Source organism: Monodelphis domestica, chromosome 1 (assembly GCF_027887165.1).
Source record: "Monodelphis domestica isolate mMonDom1 chromosome 1, mMonDom1.pri, whole genome shotgun sequence".
Lineage (NCBI taxonomy): Eukaryota > Metazoa > Chordata > Mammalia > Didelphimorphia > Didelphidae > Monodelphis > Monodelphis domestica.
This window is the reverse complement of record NC_077227.1, coordinates 47,222,435-47,242,045: the sequence shown is the minus strand read 5'-3', so window position 1 is coordinate 47,242,045 and position 19,611 is coordinate 47,222,435. Positions and strand designations below refer to the sequence as shown.

Sequence of the window (19,611 nt, the reverse complement as noted above, 5' to 3'; positions counted from 1 at the left end):
CTCAGATTGCAGGCAGTGTTCTTTGTGTATCGCTCAGTGACTGAGAAGGAACACTTTGCAGCCAAGTTGTTTGAATCCCATAATTGCATGCATCATTCCAGTTAATGTTTTGAAGTGTTACACAGTCAACATCTTGCACAGTGCTATTTTCACTGACCACAGAATTGAAAATGGCCAAACAACAATGACACTCTCAGGCTGGATTGTTCTTGGAGGCCACCAACTCACGCTCTGTCCACCAAGCCCTCTGTAAGGGCACGGTTTCTGGATAAGCAGACGTGCCAAATTCTCTCTCCTTTGGCACATGGAGATCAGAATTTCACACCACATCCCTGAGCATGTTGTTTGACCCGAGTTTTGTGGAATGTTCACTCTGCCCTGCCTCCCAAGGTGCTGATCACAAGAGCAGTCTCCTTTTAAAATTTCCAATCCTTTGTTTCTTCACAGAGTTTTAGTTTCCTGAGACTGGTGGCAACATGACCTGCTAAATTTTATGCCTGGACCTCTTTGGTTCTCTAACTCCAGCTGTATTTGACTTTTTTTTTCTTTTTTCCTCTCCTGATTTTTCAAGTGAGCAACAATATGACGACTGTCTAAAGCATGCCTTATTTAGCCTCTCTCATAAGGAAGACCTAGCCAGAAACATTTTAAACAATGCTTCAGTGTAGAAGGTGTAAACTATTTGGGGCTTGATGTGCTGTGAATGTTGCATTTTTTTCCTTTGTGAAAATATTTAAATAGAAGTAAAAAAGGTCCTCTGAGGACCACTCATGCATGCGCCATCTTTTACTTGATGCAGCTATTACATTGGCAAAGCTCTAAATCGCACTGCTGCCATCTAGTGATACATTTTTGTAAAGTACAGCAAAACCTAAAAATATATACAGTATATATATATAAATATATATTATATATATTTATATTTTTGGGGGTGGGGAAAACCAAAACACAGTAAATGCTTGATTCCTTTTTAAGCTGCTGATATTCATTCCTTATTGTATGTTGTCAGGTGAGAGAATTCTGCTGTTCTGGTACTTAAAAGAGGAGTAATATAAACTGAAATTTATAATCTTAAGGGCTTAACCTAAGACTTTAATGAGATGCTGGGACAGTCTAATGAGCAGTTATGATGAGTAAATACATCAGAAAGTATATACGTGTGTGTGTATATGTATGTATATATGCATATACATACATACACATTATATATATGAATGATTGCTTTTTAAGTGATTTTTGTTGTTAAAATCATGTAAATTCTTAAATCTTTTTGCACTGATATGTTGAACCATATTCTTTGTACATTTAATTCAGGCAGACTTTTATAATTTCTTTTTTTGTTTTCAGTGGTCTTAAAAGTGTTATAAGCATGGTAATATTCTATGCAACTAATTATTATACTTTTCAGTTTGACACTGTAATTTCTCATGTTGATTTAACAGTTGATTGTAGAATTACAACCTGACAAGGTTCTCATTCGGTGCAGAACTGTCGATGCATGAACTTGTGTTCTGTGTATTTGTTGATGTGCAATGATGTATAAAAAAGTGGATTCACAAGTTTTTAAAAATAAAACATCGATAAAAGAAAAAAGATGCTTGAAATAACAATCTTTATTCTACTAACTAACTTTGGGGGAAAGTATTTTATCAATAAGTACAGCTACTTATTTATGCATAGTACATGAATTTCCCAACCCTATCAGCTTCTTTAGTTCCTTCTCCACATCTTCAACAAATGCTGGGAAATTCTGGTCCATGAGGCATAACTTCAGGAAGGGGCCTAACTCTCCAGCATTCCATGCAGCTTGCTCATAAGCAAGTGGTAGTTCTGCTGATGTCAGGACAGACTGCAAAGACAGACAGGACAAGACAAATTTACTGAGCAATGAAATTAAGTCAGTGTGAATTCTGCAGCACCTATGCCTTTCTTACCTGCATGGTTCTGTCAGAAAAAGGAAGTCTTCTATTTGAAGCTTCACATAGACATTTTATGGAATACACATCATAAAAGTATTCCATACTAATGAATCAAATGCTTGGTCTAGTAGAGGCTGTAGGGAAACTATACTGTCAGGAGATTCAGGGTGCACCATGAGTTTGCTATTTGCTTTACTGGCTGTGTGACCTTGAACCCAGCTCTTTACTTCCCTGGCCTCAGTTTCCTCACCTGTAAGAAAAAGAGGCTTAACTAGGGAAGAACCATAGAAATAAATGCATCACCTAGTCCAGTGTTGTGGTTCTTGGACCCTTTAGATCTCAACACTTCTGGGCAATTTGTAGTTTAAATGCCATAAAAGATATACCCAACTGTAAAATTAGTCAGTTTTGCTCTATTGCTTATTGTGAAAACTCTTGATTTGTTCCAACATGATTGCTATATTGGGGAAAAATTTCCGCATGATATGAATTGTTTTTGCTTATGAGCTTTTTCAAAAATGAGAAACAGCAAGAGAACACAGAAAACTGCACCACTTCTACCAACAAACATCAGGTCTTTTTCAAGGCAAAGTGGCATATCTGTTGTGTATCTTCTGGTGCAGAAGGAGGTGTGGGCTGAGAAGGGATGCTCTGACTCTGCCCCTTACCCTGACTTCCATCATGGCGAAGGCCCCCAGTGAAGCCCTGGAAATTTCTGCTCATCATGGTCACTCTCTTTCCAGCAAGGACTTGACTTTGCCAAGCCGAGTGCCTGTTGAGAGCTGGGACGCCACGGCCACAGCCACTGCCCTTTGTGGCCACTTGTGTACTTCTTAACCATTTACATGTATAAATCTGTGCTACTGTTTTTATTCAGTTCTTCTCTCTTTTTTAGAGTATTGTGACAATGTTTTTGAGTTCCTCTGTGGTTTTTCTTGGGCCATTTTTAGGAACACATACCTCATTCCACCAGAAGTGATGGTATTTCAAATACATTCTCAATCAGAACAGTTAATATCATCATAGCACAATTTCCTTGTATGCTTAGAAAATTAAAGTACTTTTAGATTAAACCTGGGAGGTTCTTAACTCCTGTTTTTATAGAACTGTTTGGAGAAGCCAACGATTGCTTTCCTCAGAAGAGTGTTTTTAAAGTCATCAGATAAAACATGTGCCATTTTACAAAAGAAACCTTTTAGACTGAAATCTGGTTATCAGAACTTTTTTTAAGTTCTTACCTAGGATAAGCATTTTATTATCAAACCCCCTGTTGGTGTTTATGAAAGCCCTCAGTAAAGAATTCAGCTTAGGAAAAAGCTCTTGCTTTTGCAGAAGGCAGGAGGACATTTAAAGCGTGTTTTACTAAAGTGCTGTCATCTGCTTATGCAGTTTGCTTGTTAAAGTAGATGGAAGGTCAGGCTTGTAAATAATCTTGGACCCCAAGACCCCTAAATCTCAACTTCCTCTTATTTAAAAATTAGGACAATAAAACCTTTAGTGTCTGCCCCTGCCTCACATGAGAGGTTTTGTTTTTGTTTTACCAAACTTGAAAGTACTACATAGCAATTCTTATTACTTTGATGCATTAGCACTTGATACTTGTCACAAAGTTCTTTTGACAGCTTTTCTTATTTTTTCTTGAGAAGAGAATAATGATGCTGTAGTACAAAGGACAAATAATTGGTGGAATCCAGTACTGGCTAAAAGAACAGGAAGGGCTCCAGTGAGTTGGAGAGCTTTTCTAGAGAAGATTTCTAGGAAAAAAACTGGATGTAGTGAGACTTGGAGAAGGTGTGGCAAAGTGGTCTACATGGCCAGGGATATTGGCCTAAATGAATCTTGGTTTCCTCAGACTTGAGATTTTTAAATTTCCTCCATCTTGCTTGGTCTAGCACCCAAGAATGTGCACACCACCCACACTACACAGGCATGTGCTAGATAATGACAAATCAGAAATAACTAACTCCCCCCCCCCCCCCCCCCCAGCTATCCTAAGCCAAGCTTGAGCCACCATTGGCACGTGTGAGGCACAGGAAGTGAGGTAGAGAACAGCCTCTGGAGTTTGCTCACTTCCTGTGGACAGGGGCTAGACTCAGTTCGATTCTGAAACTCAAGGTGGGAGGAGGCCCGCAGACAGCTTTCCTTCAAATCGGTCATGTGAGTGAAAGGACTGACTCCCTTCCTTGCCTTGGCCTTCCAAGGCCTAAAGCTCCCTCTGGCTCTGCCAGGAGGTTGAGTTAACCTCTTCCTTCTCTCTCTCTTCCCTTCTCTCCCTCTAATAATTCCTTACTCCTGTTGTAATTAAATTATCATAAAACTCCATTCTGACTTGAGTGTTTCATTTAGGAATTTCCTAAGTGAATTCCTTGGCGACCTTAAATTAATATATATCAGTCATTAAAAGTGATGTCCATATCATAGACTTGATGAGAGAGCATTTGGGGCTAGGGAAGCCTTGAGCTAGGGCAAGTGAAATGTTTTGATTATGGGGGTCTTGAGAGGGATGAAGAAAGGAAATGTTCTTGAATTGCAGTGAGAAAGAAATGATAAAATGACATCCGTGGGGCAGTTAGGTGACTCAGTGTGGATAGAAAGCCAAACCTAGAGATAAGAGGTCCTGGGTTCAAATTTGGCCTCAGGCACTTCCTAGCTGCGTGATCCTCCGCAAGTCCCTTAACCCCCATTGCCTAGCTCTTCCCACTCTTCTGCCTTAGAAATGATACTAACACAGAAGGTAAGGAATTTTGCTTTTTTCTTTTTAACGCACATCAGCGAATATGGGAAAGCTTGTTAATTAGGCTTAAATTTTAATGCTTAAATTCCATGGAAGGAATTCTTTCATAAATAAGGGTAACCAGTATGGCAGAGGCTAGAGCATACCTAGGGCTAAAAGTAGAGGAAATCTTCCTACTTTCTTAACCAAAAGGATTGTTCCGATTTTTGGTTGGAATTCCTCAGATAATCCACATGGACACCAAAAAAGGGTGTTCTGGGACAGGATGGATCAATTTATTTGATAGCCAAAGTCAAGCGCTTCCAAACTAATTCAAGAAACCCACATTAGGTCAGGACCTTGGCCAACCTCCACAGCATCTGAGGAATCTGCGTTTTGGGCCCCTTTATTATATTTCCTTCTTTCCCTCCTCTGTGTAGCCTGAGGGGAGGAATGTCTGGGCACTACTTGGGAAAGCCCTAATGGCTGACTGGGCAAGGGACAGGAGAGCAAAGGAGATCAGATCCTCCTTCCTGTGGAGCTTTGGCTATCCACAGCCCAGTCATTTCTGAACTGCCCTTCTTGGAGGCCAATGGCCAGGCAGCCCTGGGGGTCGTGTAAGGCTCCTCTTCACTCCCCTACCCCATCCCAGGCTGAGCCTGGCCTGCCACCTGGCCACACCTTGTCCATAGCAAGATGGAAAATATTGGTGGAGTGAATGAATATGGCGTAAGGAATGAATGAAATGCCTTTGATGCAGTGAATTTTCTGTCAGTGGAGGCACATTCAGGCAGGGGTCATCCAAGCTCTGCCTGTCCCTAAAGTATAGTCTCTGCTTTGTTCAATCCCACAATTTTGGCTAGATATGGGAGTGCTTTGAAAGGGAAAGCCTTTACTATTCTGAATGTTCAAAAAGGTCGTGTCTGAGTCCATCAGCCTGCAATCTAGAAATTCTCTCAAGTGAAAAACAAAACTACAAGGAGGAAAAAAAGCATACCGAAGCAGCATTTCAGGTGGGCCTCTCTTGAGAAAGCAGGTCTGTTGCATCAAGACTGAATTCTCTCACTTTTCCCGCCTCTTTTTCCATACTGAGCTGGTGAGAATGAAGGCCACTTAGCAATGAAAACTCCCTCAAATATGAAAACTGTAGCTGAGCTGCCACTGCCCCCAAATTGACTTTCAATGTTTTCTCTGAAATAGCTCAAAATTTCATTATCAAAATTAAACCGAGGCTGTTCCCCTCAGTCACCTGGGGAAGTGGTGGCTAATTATTGCACACATTAAAAGGCTTCTGGCCTTTGCTATCAAAACCACTCTTCCTATTTTTACTTGTGAAAACAATTCTCCTTTACCATATACTATCTTGTCTAATCTTGCACCACGGATTAAAAAAAGACAGTCCCTTAATTCTCTTCTACCTTTGATTTTTTAAGCTCTCATCATGATTATAGGTTCTTTTTTTTTTTTTTGGTATTCCAAAAGTGAAATATAAATTTAAGAATCAACAGTTTTTGTCAAAAAAATACTAAACCATGTCAAATACTGATCACAGAAGTTGGCTCTACCTGCGCAAGCTGTATCATTGTTATCCTTCCATCTGGAAAGGTGTAGGAAGATGAATGATGCTGTTTTACATTCAGATGTAACTGGAATAAAATGGAATATACACTTAAAAAAATGAAATGTGAAGAGGGAAAGAAGATTCTCAAAATGCCACCCTTTTAAATTTGAACATCTCAGAAAAAAATGCAACTGTTCAAAGTAATTTAAAGATAAGTAACATAGCAAAATATATGTGGAATCTACTATTAATAATTACATTAAGACCCATTGATAAAATCGGACAGCATGGATTTCTGTTGAACTGAGCTAGATTTTACACTTGCAAACCCTTTTTAAGTGCCAGCAGTTTGTGTCAAAGAAGCATGATCTGTATTTCATCTTCATCAAGTTCTGACAGGCTGATAGTCACTCCCTGTCCAGGAGCATCTATAGGCAACCTGTGAGTCATAGACTCCAAAGAACAGGGAATGGAATTACTGGAAACATGGCTGAGACGGTCCAGGGGATGCTCTTGGATGACAGAAGGAGCACGACTTCACTTGAGCACATTTTGCTTGGAGTTAGTGATTTTGCCCAATGGCCCCTTGTCGTTCTACAGGACAGGACAATTCGTAAACACGTTTTTAGTGTCCTTTTGCAATCCTGCCTTAGTTTCTGACCCAGTGCTGTCTCAGCCTGTATCTCAAGGAGGTCAGGGAAGGAGGAAGAGGAACATGATGATCTTTTGACTTTCCTGCCATCTTAAACTGAATTGTGGCAGACAGACCTTGGCCTCATTGATAAAACTCCCTGCTGCATCCATGCTGACCTGCAGGTCTTAGGCTCTCAGGCTTAAAGTTGCTTATTGTTCCAGAGTTTCTTATACTGGCCACCTCCCTTCTTTTTCATATTCCCCAAATCCTTTGCTGTCTGCCTTCCCAGATCTCTTCTGTTTCACTGCTAAATTTCCGGGGGGGGGGGGGGGGGGGGTAGACATTGGCCAACACCTCGAGCTCCCTGCCTGCTCTCGTTTCTGTCTTCATACTCGTGTTCTCATGCTCCCCCCCCCCCCCCAGCCCTGGGTCTTGACCCCGTTGGGGGTCAGCAGGGAGCACAGCTTCCCCTCGCGCCGTCCTACCACCCAGTGCTCTGCCCATCGGCTTCACAAGCACCCGCCCTCTTCCTCTTTCTGCCTCTTTTCCGTATTGGACGCCTTAACTCCTCCGTTCTGACCGGGCCTGCTCCTTTTTCTCTCCTGGAAATGTCATTCACCACCCGGCTTCAACTCCCATTTCACTAGCCTGCCACAAGACCCAAAGCAGAGCTTTTCCCTTCACCTTGTGTGCGAGGCCTCTGTCCTGTGACAGGCGGATAATGCACACGTGACCCCTGGGGTAAACGGAGGCCCAGGGAAGGCCCTCGGGCCCAGCTCTCAGGCCTCCCTTCCGGTGTAGTTCTGGGGATTCTGTCCGCATCATCTCCCGGCTTCTTCCACAAGCTAGCTTGGTCCTCTCCATCACACACCCTGCCGCTGCCCTCGGGGCACAAATAGGCAGCATCCAGCTCTCCCGGAGGCTTGCAGATTAGGGAAAGGGAGCTCTCAGCACCGCCCATCGCCCCGGGGCTGCAGGTGGAAAGGGGCCATCCGGGCCTCAGGAAAAGAAGCGGCCTGGTCCCTGAGCCGCCATCCGGTGGCTGCCGTGGCGCCCAGGAAAGGCCGGCTCAGCGGCACAGGGGCTCCCTCCAGCCGGGGCACCAGACCCCAAAGGTCCTGCCGCCCAGAATGGGAGAGGCTCCGGAGAGGTCGGCGGTGCCCCTCCTGCTGTTGGCCTGAAGCGTGGGCCAGTTCTTTTGGTCTCTGGCTTTGTCTTTGGTCACGTGTTCTCCGGTGTTCCTTCATTAGACTCGAGTCCCCTGGCTAAGCGCAGCGCGAAGGGACCCTCGTTTCCGGGAGAGCCCCCGGCTCCCCCTTGGTCCTCCTGAAAGCAGGGCAGCCTTCCCTCCCGGGATGCTTGTTTCTTTGCTACGCTGGATGAACTCCAAACCCCTTGTGGAACCCGAGAATGGGCTGCTTTATTCTTTGTACTGACTAGACGGAGATTTAGAATGGAAAGAGCCTGGCCCTGCGCCGGCCCGTCAGGCTGCCCCCCTGGCGTGCACTTACTCCGCGCTGATGGCGCAGGCCTGTCTCCGCACCGTCCTTCCCTTGGCCCTCCGGGCCGATGAGCAGGCTGGGGCCCAGCTGGAGCTCCTGGCTCAGGTCGTCGGGCACGTAGATGGTTATGTACTGCTCCAGCTTTTGGACACAGGCGAAGCAGTTTTCCAGGGCCTGCTCTTCGGAGTTGCCCCCAAACTGCACCCGGAACATCCGACTCTTCTCCTTTAGAGGAAAAAAAGAGAAAAGGAAGCACTAAGTGCCCGTCTTCTCACCCTGGATTCGAATGGTGCGGTGGGGAAGCAAGGAAGCAGAAAGAGGGCCATCCCAGCCGCCTGACTGAGGCCGCCTCCGGACAGCCCGGCCTCTGCAGGGAAGGAATCGCTGGCTTCCGAGGCCAGGAAGAGGATGCCCGCTGGTAAGGATACAGAGACCAAAGCGGAAGTCCCTCCCTTCGAGAAACTGGCCATGTGCCAGCCCATGGCACCCCCAGAGTACCTCTGCAGCTATTCTAGGATGCTGGCCGAAGGGCAGCTTCAGTCCCTCAGAGCAGCCTCAGCGGAGGCCTTTGGACACTCGTGTGAGAAAGCCTGTCCCCGTGACCATAAAGGGGGGCGAGGAAGAGGCACGAGCCACCGGGAGGGCCGGGGAGGGAGACTGCCCGGCTGGGCAGAGCCGCACGAGGGCTGCCCAATGGGGAAGAGACAGGGGAAGTGAGGAGGCCGTGGGCTGTCTCTCAGGTTCCCGGGGCAGACACAGGCTCTGGGGGCCCCGTGACTGCTGTCCCTACTTGAAATTCCATAGTGCAATAAAAGGAATGGCAAGTACACTCATGAATAGACAGTGCTGGGACTAGTGTCAGAAGGACCTGAATTCCAATCTAGCATCTGGCCCCAGACAAGACACTTAACCTCCATTTGCCTCAGTTTCCTCAGCTGTAAAAGGGAGATAATGATAACTCCCACCTCACAGGGTTGTTCAAATATTTGTAAAGTGATTAGCACAGTTTCTGGCACACAGTAGATGCTTAATGATTATTTTTTTCTTCCCTTCCCAACATTTGCTAAGAATGATGAAACTATATGCTCTGATCTAGTAATTCATCTTGTCTATATCCTTAAGATGAAAATAAAAAAGTATGTAAAAACCTGATTTATAGGTGGTGGTGGTAGTTGTTTTGTAGCATCAAAAAATAAACAAACAAAAAAATCCCAAACTCATAAAACACCTTCATGTCTGGTTTGTTGGCATACCATGATTTATTGAGCTGTTTTCCATTGTAATGGAGTATCACCGAGTCATAAACATGGTAAAGTTGTATAATACAAAGAAATCTAGGAAGACTTGTTAAAAAGATTCTGTGTAGTGACAAAACCAATGCAGCCATGATTAGAAGAAAAGTAGAAAATGGGGAGGAAATTTACAGCAAGTATCTGATAAATGCAGTTTCCAGACAGACTTCAAGCTATTATGAAAAAATGCTCTAATCACTGTTGCTTATTTATTGCAATTTTGTTTAATTTATGAAATGCATATTCAAACAACTGAGGTACCACACCTCACACCCACCAGATTGACTAATATGACAAAAGGAAAAATGATAAATGTTGGAAGGGATATAAGAAAATTGGGACACTAATACCCTGTTGGCAGAATTGTGATCTAATCCAACCTTTCTGGAAAGCAATTTGAAACTGTGCTCAAAGAGCTATAAAACAGCATACTCTTTGATCCAGCAATATTCCTAGCATCAATAAGATTTTTTTTAAGTGAAAAGGACCTAATTTCATACAAAAATATGGCAGATTTTTGTGATGGCAAGGATTTGGAAATTGGGGAATGGCTGAACAAGCTATGTATATGATTGTAATGAAATATTATTGGGCTGTACGAAACTGAGCGGGAAAATTTCAGAAAAACCTGGACTTGCATGAACTGATATAAGTGAAGTAAGTAGAACCAAGAGAACATTGTTCACAGTAAATTATATGATCAGCAACTGTGAATGGGTTAGCTATTCTCAGCAAGACATTAATCCAAGATAATTCCAAAGGACTCATGAAAAATACCATCTGCTTCCAGACGAAGAACTGATGAAGACTGAATGCAGATCAAAGCATACTATTTTTCACCTTATTTTTGATGAGGGCTTTTTTTGGCTATGTGTCGTCTTCAACATGACATGTACATAGAAATGTTTTGCATGGTTGTGCATGTGTAACCTATATCAAACTGCTTACTTCAAGGAGCTGGGAGTGAGAGAATTAGAAATTCAGAATTTGGGGAAACATTCATTTTTTTACATATCATTGAGATATTTTTAAATTATATGTAGTGAGGAAAACAGAACAGTTACCTGCCAACTATATAAGATGAGTAACAACAAAAAATTGTTAATCCACAGATGAAAAAATGAGGGAACAGTATTGTTATTTCATTAAAGTTTGTGTGTGTTGCTTTTATCAGAATGTAAATAGTTTGGGTTTATGTTTTATTTGGAATTTATTTCTCTTTTTCATAAAACCACAGATTAGAGCTAAAAGGGACCATCTAGTTCAACCCCGAAGAGAAGATTACAGGGTGGTGGTCATTTTTCCCATCATTTTCAGCGTCACGCTGCACTAGCTGGGTAGGGAGAGCAGGTGGTACTGCAGGCTCTCCAGGAAAACCTAACAGACATTTTTATTCCCTCAGCCCATTGGAGACTTCTGGTATAAATTCCACTGATCAGAAAACATTGCAAATATGGAAACCTCAGGTGGCAAATCTGAAAAATTTAAACAAAGCAATTAAAAAATTTCTCCTGTACTTAGAACTGAAGAAGCAAGAAGTAGAGGTAAGAACAGTTGAGGCCTGACCACGCCTCCACACACCTGGCTAGATTAGCAGGACTTTAGCCACTCACAGAATAAATGAATCTTGTTGAAAGCATTTCCCATTCAACATGATGACCTGTTCACAGACAACTTGCCCTCACTACGAGTCTAAGGACGGCACTAAGGAGGTGAGGACAGGCAGGAGCCCAGCAGCTGTGATGCTGCCAGAGCAGAGCCCTCCGGGCGGTGCAGTTGCTCACCCCTGACGCCCGCTTTCAAACCCTGACACGCAGTCTGTGCCACCTCGCCTCCAGCCCATTCTCCATGCAGCCAGCAGGCCTTGCGCTGTGGGCGCAGCCTACCTCTGCCCGCCTGTGTCTGCTTCCCCTTGACCCAAGGCTTTGGCCACTCTCCCCAGGAACAAAGGCATGTCCCGGAGGGCTTCAGGAGCCGGAGAGCTGCGGGAAGTATGGGCAGAGGCTGGGCTGGGAGGCCATTTCTGAGGGACGTTGATGGGGAAATGAAGGCACAGCCAGGAGGTAAGAGGCAGTGGCCGAAATTGGTGACTAGAGTGGCGGGACGTGGGAGAGACTGTAGGGCCAGGTTTTCAGATCTACATGAAACCCTAGACTGTAGCAGAGAACAGGCCTGTAGGCACCAAGAGGCACAGCAGGGCATGGGGAGGGTAGAGGCTCGCCAGGGGCTGGAGATTCCTTTTAGGAGGTGGAGGCACTCTGGGCCTTTGCTGTCCCTTCCCACAGCTCTAATGACTTCTTCCCTGGAGAGACGCCCTGACCTCTCTTCTCGTCCCAGCCCTGGTCTCAGCAGCCACTAGATGTCTCATGGACTATTTGAGTGATCCCAGCCCTGGCAGAGATCCCCTCCATAGCACCCCAAAGGGCCTCTCTCCCTTCTGCTGGGAGGGCCACCAAATCCTCTGGAGACCTTTCCATATGGAGAGCTCAGAACATTGCAGCCAATTTTTCTTGGGGGGGGGGTTGCCACATGTTATTAAGCAAAACATACTTCCAAATTGTTCACTGTTGTAATAAAATACTCAAATAAAGCCAAAATGCCAAAATAAAGACAAACTAAAGTGAAAATTCGCTCTGGTCTGCAGGGACTCCACTCTGGAGGTGGAGAGCACTCTTTGTCCTGAGTCCTTCAGAATTCTGGGTCATTGCATTGAGAGCAGCCAAGTTTTCACAGTGGACTGTCCTACAGTATTGCTAATATTGTGTATAAGGTTCTCCTCATTCTGCTTATTTTACTCTGCATCAGTTTACATAGGTCTTCCCAGATTTTTCTGAAATCTTGCTTATCACTCCTTACACCACAGTAGTATTCCATCACCATCATATACCACAATTTGTTGAGCCATATACCCTAACTGTGAACATCCCTTCCATCTCCAATTCTTTGCCACCACAAAAAGACAACTAACTTTTCTACCAAGTACTCAGCTTAGTTTCAACTCACAAACATCGTGCCCCAATGCTGGGTGCCTTCTCTCCTTCTGGCTTCCTTTTTGGTTATCTTCCCTTATGAAATTGTAAATTCCCCAAGGGTAGAGACTATCACTAGAATTGTGTAGGAAAGATCTGTAGAAGCCAGTCTTTAACATTCATTCGGTAGAGACCGTTTCAGCTCAAGTGAAAGACATGAATTTTTAACAAAATCTTAGCACTGGAAAGGACCTAACTGAAAATCATCTAGCCAAGTAAAGGCAAAAACCAGAGAAGGAAAAAATTACAATAAGTTCATATGGTAAAGGCCTCCTTTATCAAATATATAGAGAACCAAGCTAAATTCATAAAAATAAAAGCCATTCAACTGATAAAATGGTGAAAGGATATGAACAGACCATTTTCAGGGGAAGGCACTAAACATTTATAGTCATGAAAAAATGCTCTAAATCATTACTGATTAGAGAAATGCAAATTAAAACAACTGTGAGTTGTTTCCAATGAATGATGTTTGGAAATGACCAAATTTATGTTAAAAAAAAAAACAACTGTGAGATACCATATCATACCTATCACATTGGCTAATATGACAGAAAAGGAAAATGACAAATGCTAGAGGGGCTGTGGGGAAAACAGGGATGTTGACATACTTTTGGTGGAATTGTGAACTGGTCCAACCATTCTAGAGAAGAATTTGGAACCATATCCAAAGTGCTAAAAAACTACATACTTACTTTTGATCTAGCAATACCACTACTAGGTTAGAACCCATCAGAAATCAAAGGAAATGGACCCATATATATATAAATATTTATTTCTCTTATTAATAATGGCTAAAAAATAGAAACAGTGGATGCCTATCAATTGGAGAAAGACTGGACAAGTTATGGTAATGATTGTGATAGAAGACTATTGTGAAAAAGAAATGATGAGGGGGAATGGTTTGAGAAAAACCTAGGAAGAAGCAGAGTATAAAAAAATTTCCCCCCATTTTCTGCTTTTCTTGGTTAGATAACTTGTAATTTTAAGATTCTACAAAAAATTAGTGTCTTTCTTTCACTTGAGTTGAAATACTATCCACTGAATGAATGCTAACAGTCTTGTTTTCCACAGATCTTTCCTAAAATACATATTCCTACTGATTAATCAACATGTTTCTTTAATGAGAACCATTTGTAAGGTTTAGCACAGCTGAAAAGCAGGTAAGAGAATTTTTTTTAATGTGAAAAAGAAAAGAAAAAATACTGAAAAGATAAACAAAACACAAAACACATAACATTTTATTTATTTAAAAAACCCTTAGAATTGATACTGAGTAACAGGTATATTGTACAATGATCAATGGTGAAAGGACTAAACTTTCATAAGCAAAGCAAGTTTCCAAGATATCCAAAAGGGATGCATGATGAAAAATTTCATCCGCTGCCAAAGAAGGAATTGTTGGAGTCTGTCTGCAGATCAAACTATTCCATCTTCCACTTTTCCTTCATGAGTTTTTTTATTGTTCATGTGATAAGTGTTTTCTATTATGACATGAGCAATAAGGAAATATGTATTGAATAAAAGCACTGGTAAAACCTGTTTCAGACTATTTGTTGCCTTGGTGGGTGGGGAATCTGAATTATAAAATATCAGAAAATAATTTTCAAAAATTGTTTCTACATTGATTGAAAATTAAAAAAAAAAAAGACTAGATCTTAAGTATTGGTTCCAAGGCAGAAGAACTTTGCTTGACTAGGCAACTGAAATTAGTGACTTGCCCAGGGTCATATCTATTAGGAAGCATCTGAGGCCACATTTGAACCCAGGACCTTCCATTTCCAGGCTTGGCATCCTATCCACTAAGCTACCTACCTGCCCCCACATACAAACATTTTTATTTTCCAAAAGCAAGAAAACGACTAAGCAAATAGTAAGAATAAAGCATCCCCTCTCAGTTCTATTTTTGTAGGGGGAACACCTTTAGAAAGTCAATAAAAACACAGTTTAGGCCCTTATAATTTTAAAAGTGAGGCAATTTCACCCCCCACTGCCAACTGGACTCATGCTTCTTAATCTCCTTACTTCATGTTTTGTGAATTATCGAATCAAAGTTAAAACAGCTTACTAATTAGATTTAGAATTTTTATGAGGCAACATTTCACAAATGACAAAAGGGGGGAAAAGACCTTAGCATCTAGAAAACAGCATGCCACCTTCCTTAGCATTGTCTACATAATGCTTGCCTTTAATATTGATCCAAACAGTAAGGAGTCCACCTGTCTTACAATCTTCAGCCATTTCTTGCCATCAATGAGTGAAAATCCTTCCTGGAATAAAACAAAGCAAAACAGAATTAGACAAAATTGACTAAAAAAACCTAGAGAATCTTGTGAACGAAGTGGCTTTTTGAGCACTGTTCCTTCATAATGCAATAGTAAAAATTATTCAATATCATTAAAGACAGATATAAGTTTATGGGTACATAGACATGTTTGTATGAACCCTAATGACCTGGGTATTGTTCCTATATGATCAAAATACAAATTTGATTAATTTCTTAGTTTTTTTATATTTGCAAAAAGTCAATAGTTTCACTTTAAAATAGCAAACTAAATTGTCATTTTCATTACACAGTGACCAATGAACAAGAAAAAGTAAAACGTGAGCTTCACTAAATCTCTTCTATTTACTAGAATCCAGCTTCATAGCGATGCAAAAGAAGGATAGTTTATTTTACTTTTAGAGTACCCAGGCACAGCTACTTTCCAACACAATTCCAGGCAGAGTAAAAAAGAAGTAATTTTCTTTTTGATACACAGAATTTTTCAGCACCAATTTGGGGGTGGGGGGAAGAACAAATGAAAAAAATCAAGAGGGCATGCATATCTTGAAAGAAATAGATAATAGTTGGATCATCAAAAGATTGCAATAAATCATTTCTTCAACTTATTAATAAACAGAACAGTCTCTAATGATTATGCCTACACTTAGGTTCCAATTATGCTGTCAGTGGATCTCCTTAGATAAGCAGTAAATTAAGGCAGAACCCTTTTAGCATATGATAAGCTGACAGTGTACAAACACCACATGTGAATTGGCTTGCCACCTCATAATGATTTTCCATCACAGGCACTGTGCTTGGCTGGGAGAATTAAGAGATTCCCCCTAACTACTCTTAGAAAAGAAAATGTCTTATCAAAAAGAAGGGAATAAAAGAAACCAGAAAAAAATCTGTTCTTTCATGTGAAAGAATTCTTCCTTTGCCCTAACAACCCAAGAGTACACTGTTTTAAATACAAAATATCAATTAAAAAAAATGCATGTTGTTAATCAACATGGTAGCTAAAAATAAGGAGAAGGGAGGAACCTTTGTGAGCACTTACTATAAAAGATTATCAAAATTTTTTTTATCAATGTAGTGAGTAAGGAAGAACTTTTTTTTTTGTGGTTTAAAATGAATGACATATATCTCCTACACATTCACAGGTGAAAGAAAATACCTGCCAAAATTCCATGACATAAGGGCAGCATTTGAGCATGTGTCTGGAGGGAAAACATCTCATGGCTATCTAGTAAGTTACAGAGAAGCTGAAAACAAGTATTAGAACATATGAAAATTAATTTAAAGCTAATTATATGGCAGGTAGCTTACAAATCCTTAGGTAAATTTTATCTCTCTGATCTGCTGACTAATTTTCATTTATTTTTTTTCCTAGTAAGATCTCTTTTAATACAATAGGAGGCAGAAATAGAAAGATATGACTCAAACTAGTCCCTATGGCTATGTATTCAGTTAGGTCATCTCTACTGAAATTCAGGAAGGAGTTTCTATCAACATGTCAGACTCATGGTCCATCTCTAAATCTTTTGTCAATCAATGAGCAAGTATCTATTAAGACCCTTCTATGTGCCACACACTGGGGATTTAAGCATAAAGAATGAAACAATGCCTCAGTGCTAGAGGTCTTCAGCCAACCCTCCCTCCCAATTCTCCAGCTGCAGTGATGGTAGTGGCACTAGTGACTCTCTGCATGCCCATTCTTCTGCTTTCACTTGGAGGGTTTTTTTGCCTTCTTTTTTTTTTTGATGGAGAGGTAGGAAGAGCTGAAACACAGGAGTAGAAAGAATACTGTACAGTAAATTTAACATGGGTTATTTTTGGAATGAGGGCTTCTTTCAGCATTCTTTGCATAATATAAAACAAGAACTGTATACATTATGTCGTTCCCATCTACATTTTCTAGTTGGTACAGAAGAGTTTTGAACTAGTCAAATTTCCTTTCTTTTGAATTTGAAAGTCTCCCAATTGCTTGAATATAAGTGGGGAGTTTAACCACTATGTATCTTGGACGCTGCAGTTTTGAGAATTTTTGTTTCCTTTGTTGTAGTGAGATGATCAATGAAATCTTTCAATGGATTTTTAATTTTCTATGTTCAGAAGTTCTAGGCAGTTCTCTTCTATAATTTCCTGAATTCTGGTTTTGAGGTTTTTGTTTGATTTGTCATGTTCTTATGGGAGACCTCTAGTGCTTAAGTTGTCTATGCATTCTATCTTTAAAGATCAGTATATTTTGCTTGTATAGTGAGCATTATTCTCTTCAAATGTAATTGATTTTTGCTTCTCTTATTCTACATTTTCCTTCACTTCTGTATATTTGCATTCCCAATATATTGTTCTCCCCTTTTTGGTATGACTTGCTATTGTGAATTCCAATTTTTCTGTTCTGCCCAATATTTTTGCTGTGCAGACCATGACTACTCTTAATAATTCTCATTTCTCTTTTGAACCTCTCAGGAGCAATGCCTTATGGTTCTGTGTCCTTCTCAAATTCCATAGGATCCTGTCTCATCAAGTGTTGGATTGTTTTCTCTTATTTCACAGATGCCTTATACTTGTCAACTACATCTGGAGGCCAGGCCATATCTCTTTCTGTTTGTTGATTTATCTGCTTTATGATCAAGATCATGGAGTTTTCTTCCTGAGATCTTTGGCAATTTTTCATTCTATCTCTGATTGTGATAAAACAAAACCAGATTCAGAGAATCTCAGGGCTGAAAAGGGCATTAGAGGTCATCTTGTTGAACCTATGGAAACAGGAATTCCAACTGCAACATTGCTGACAAAAGGTCATCTAGTTTTTCCTTGAGGACTCCAGTGAGAGACTCTTCGTTAAAAGGAAAATGATGATGAGGCCTATAATCCCAGTTATTGTGGAGGCTAAGGCTAGCAGACCTGTTGAGCTTGGGAGTTCTGAGCTACAGTGGTCTATGCCAACTGCTTATCTACAAAAGTTTGGCATCAATTAGTAAGGCCCAGGTTGCAGAGGATCCTCCAGGTGGCCTAAGGAGTTAGGGTGGAGAGGAAGATGGTGATCCAGTTGCTAGAGAGAACTTGTCCTATTACTAGTATAATTTTGATTAAGTGACAAATGTTAATTGTTTATATTTCAGAGAAGGAAAGATTATTGAATAACAGAGTCAAATGGAGATTCTGAAAGATACAATGTGGATAAAGGAGAACTCCAATTCCCCTACTAGTATGCTGGAGATAGGGGTACATGAGAAAAATTATAGCCAGTGCTGGAGAATATAGTTGGGGAGATAGTCATCAGTGGGTATCCAGGCTGTGATGAGAGCTAAGAAATGTAAAGAGTGTGAGAGAAAGAGGAATTGGGTAAGAAGAGTTTGTTTTGTTTGGAATGGGAATTTCAGGAAGAGGATGAAAAGTCAGTCAAAGACCTGAAGAAGTAGGTAGAACAGTTGGGAGTCTATGATATTTCTGAAGGAAAGGGACAATACCAAAAGTAGAAAGTGAGTTACCAATAGTGTCAGAAAATGCAAATATCAAGGGGTATAAAACTTGAAAACAAGACATTAGATTTAGCCATTAGAAGGTAACTGGTAACCTTTGAGAGAATAGTTTCACTAGAATAAAGTGTAAGACAATTGGTAAGAGGCTGAGAAAGAAGTAGATTAGATGTAAGGGAATTGGAGATATAATCAGCTTTTGCAGGAAGTGAGCAATGAAGGGGCAAAGATATGTTATTCTAATTTCAATTTCTGCCTATTATGAGAGTTTTCTGTAGACTTCAGTTATTTGTCTTCCATATTTTAATTTGGAGGTAGAGTGGAATAAAGGCGTTAATGGTTCTAAACTGTGGTTTTTCTCCATGTTTAGAACTCCACATGTAGAAATTCCCTCCACTGAAAGAAATCAATAACTTACCTGTAACAAATTCTTAGAGAGAAGCCTAGGGTACTAAGTAATTGATTTACTTATGGTCACACAACTACTTTGTGTCAGAGGCCTTCCTGTCTCCAAGGACAGCACTGCAACTATTATTCCATAACTTCTCCCTCATCCCTATTCTCTTATTATCTCACTGTCCATTTTTATAGCAAATATTTTAGACAAGGCCAAAGTGAAAAAGCCAAAAAGAAACATTCAAAGGTAACAAAAGAAACAACATATGAAAGACATTACTGTAGCAGCTATTCATTCTGGAAAAAATTAAGTCCCAGAAAAGTAGTAGTAAATGACTCAATGTTTCTATTTAAGGAATTCTTAATACAAAATACTTCCAACTTACCAATAACTTCCTCTACTTCCTGACCTCCCACAACCCCAGAAAGCTCACAATTTTTATTTCACCTGCCATTCTGAACCAAAACAAAGAAAAAAAAAGAACTCTAGATGTAGAAAAGCTTAAAGCTGAAAGGGACCTAAGAGATCATCTCCTGCAACCTATGCCTGAACAGGAATCTCTTCTGTAACATCCCTGCTTCTGCTTGAGGAATTTAAATGATGGAAAACTCACCATCTCAGACTATAGTCTAGGCTATGTTTTAAACACTCTGTTAGTGTCTTTCCTTCTATGAAGTGAAGCTGATGGTTTGACAGTTTCCACATATGGGTTCATTGGTACCAAGCAAAACAATTCTGATCTTGAAAAAATAAATCTTCAAATAGTTAAAGATTGTGCTCATGGCTCCCCTATGTCTTTTCTCCAGGACAGAC

The 19,611-nt window shown here is 41.0% G+C and overlaps 2 protein-coding genes across 2 annotated transcripts in view; one reads left to right on the top strand and one right to left on the bottom strand.

Moving 5' to 3' along the window:
- NPTN (neuroplastin) overlaps positions 1-1,593 on the top strand; it is a 73,636-nt gene extending 72,043 nt beyond the window's left edge. The window contains exon 9 of the mRNA XM_007478121.2: positions 448-1,593. The gene's annotated coding sequence lies outside the window, so the exon portion shown is untranslated. The remainder of the gene's footprint in view (positions 1-447) is intronic.
- A 2-nt stretch (positions 1,594-1,595) lies between these two features.
- Positions 1,596-19,611, bottom strand: part of REC114 (REC114 meiotic recombination protein) — a 105,894-nt gene continuing 87,878 nt past the window's right edge. Inside the window, exons 3-6 of the mRNA XM_007478123.2 lie at positions 14,837-14,920; positions 8,339-8,554; positions 6,198-6,278; positions 1,596-1,849 (exon numbers count right to left, since the gene is read on the bottom strand). Of these exons, the coding sequence (XP_007478185.1) occupies positions 1,667-1,849; positions 6,198-6,278; positions 8,339-8,554; positions 14,837-14,920 (564 nt within the window). The 3' untranslated portion in view covers positions 1,596-1,666. The remainder of the gene's footprint in view (positions 1,850-6,197; positions 6,279-8,338; positions 8,555-14,836; positions 14,921-19,611) is intronic.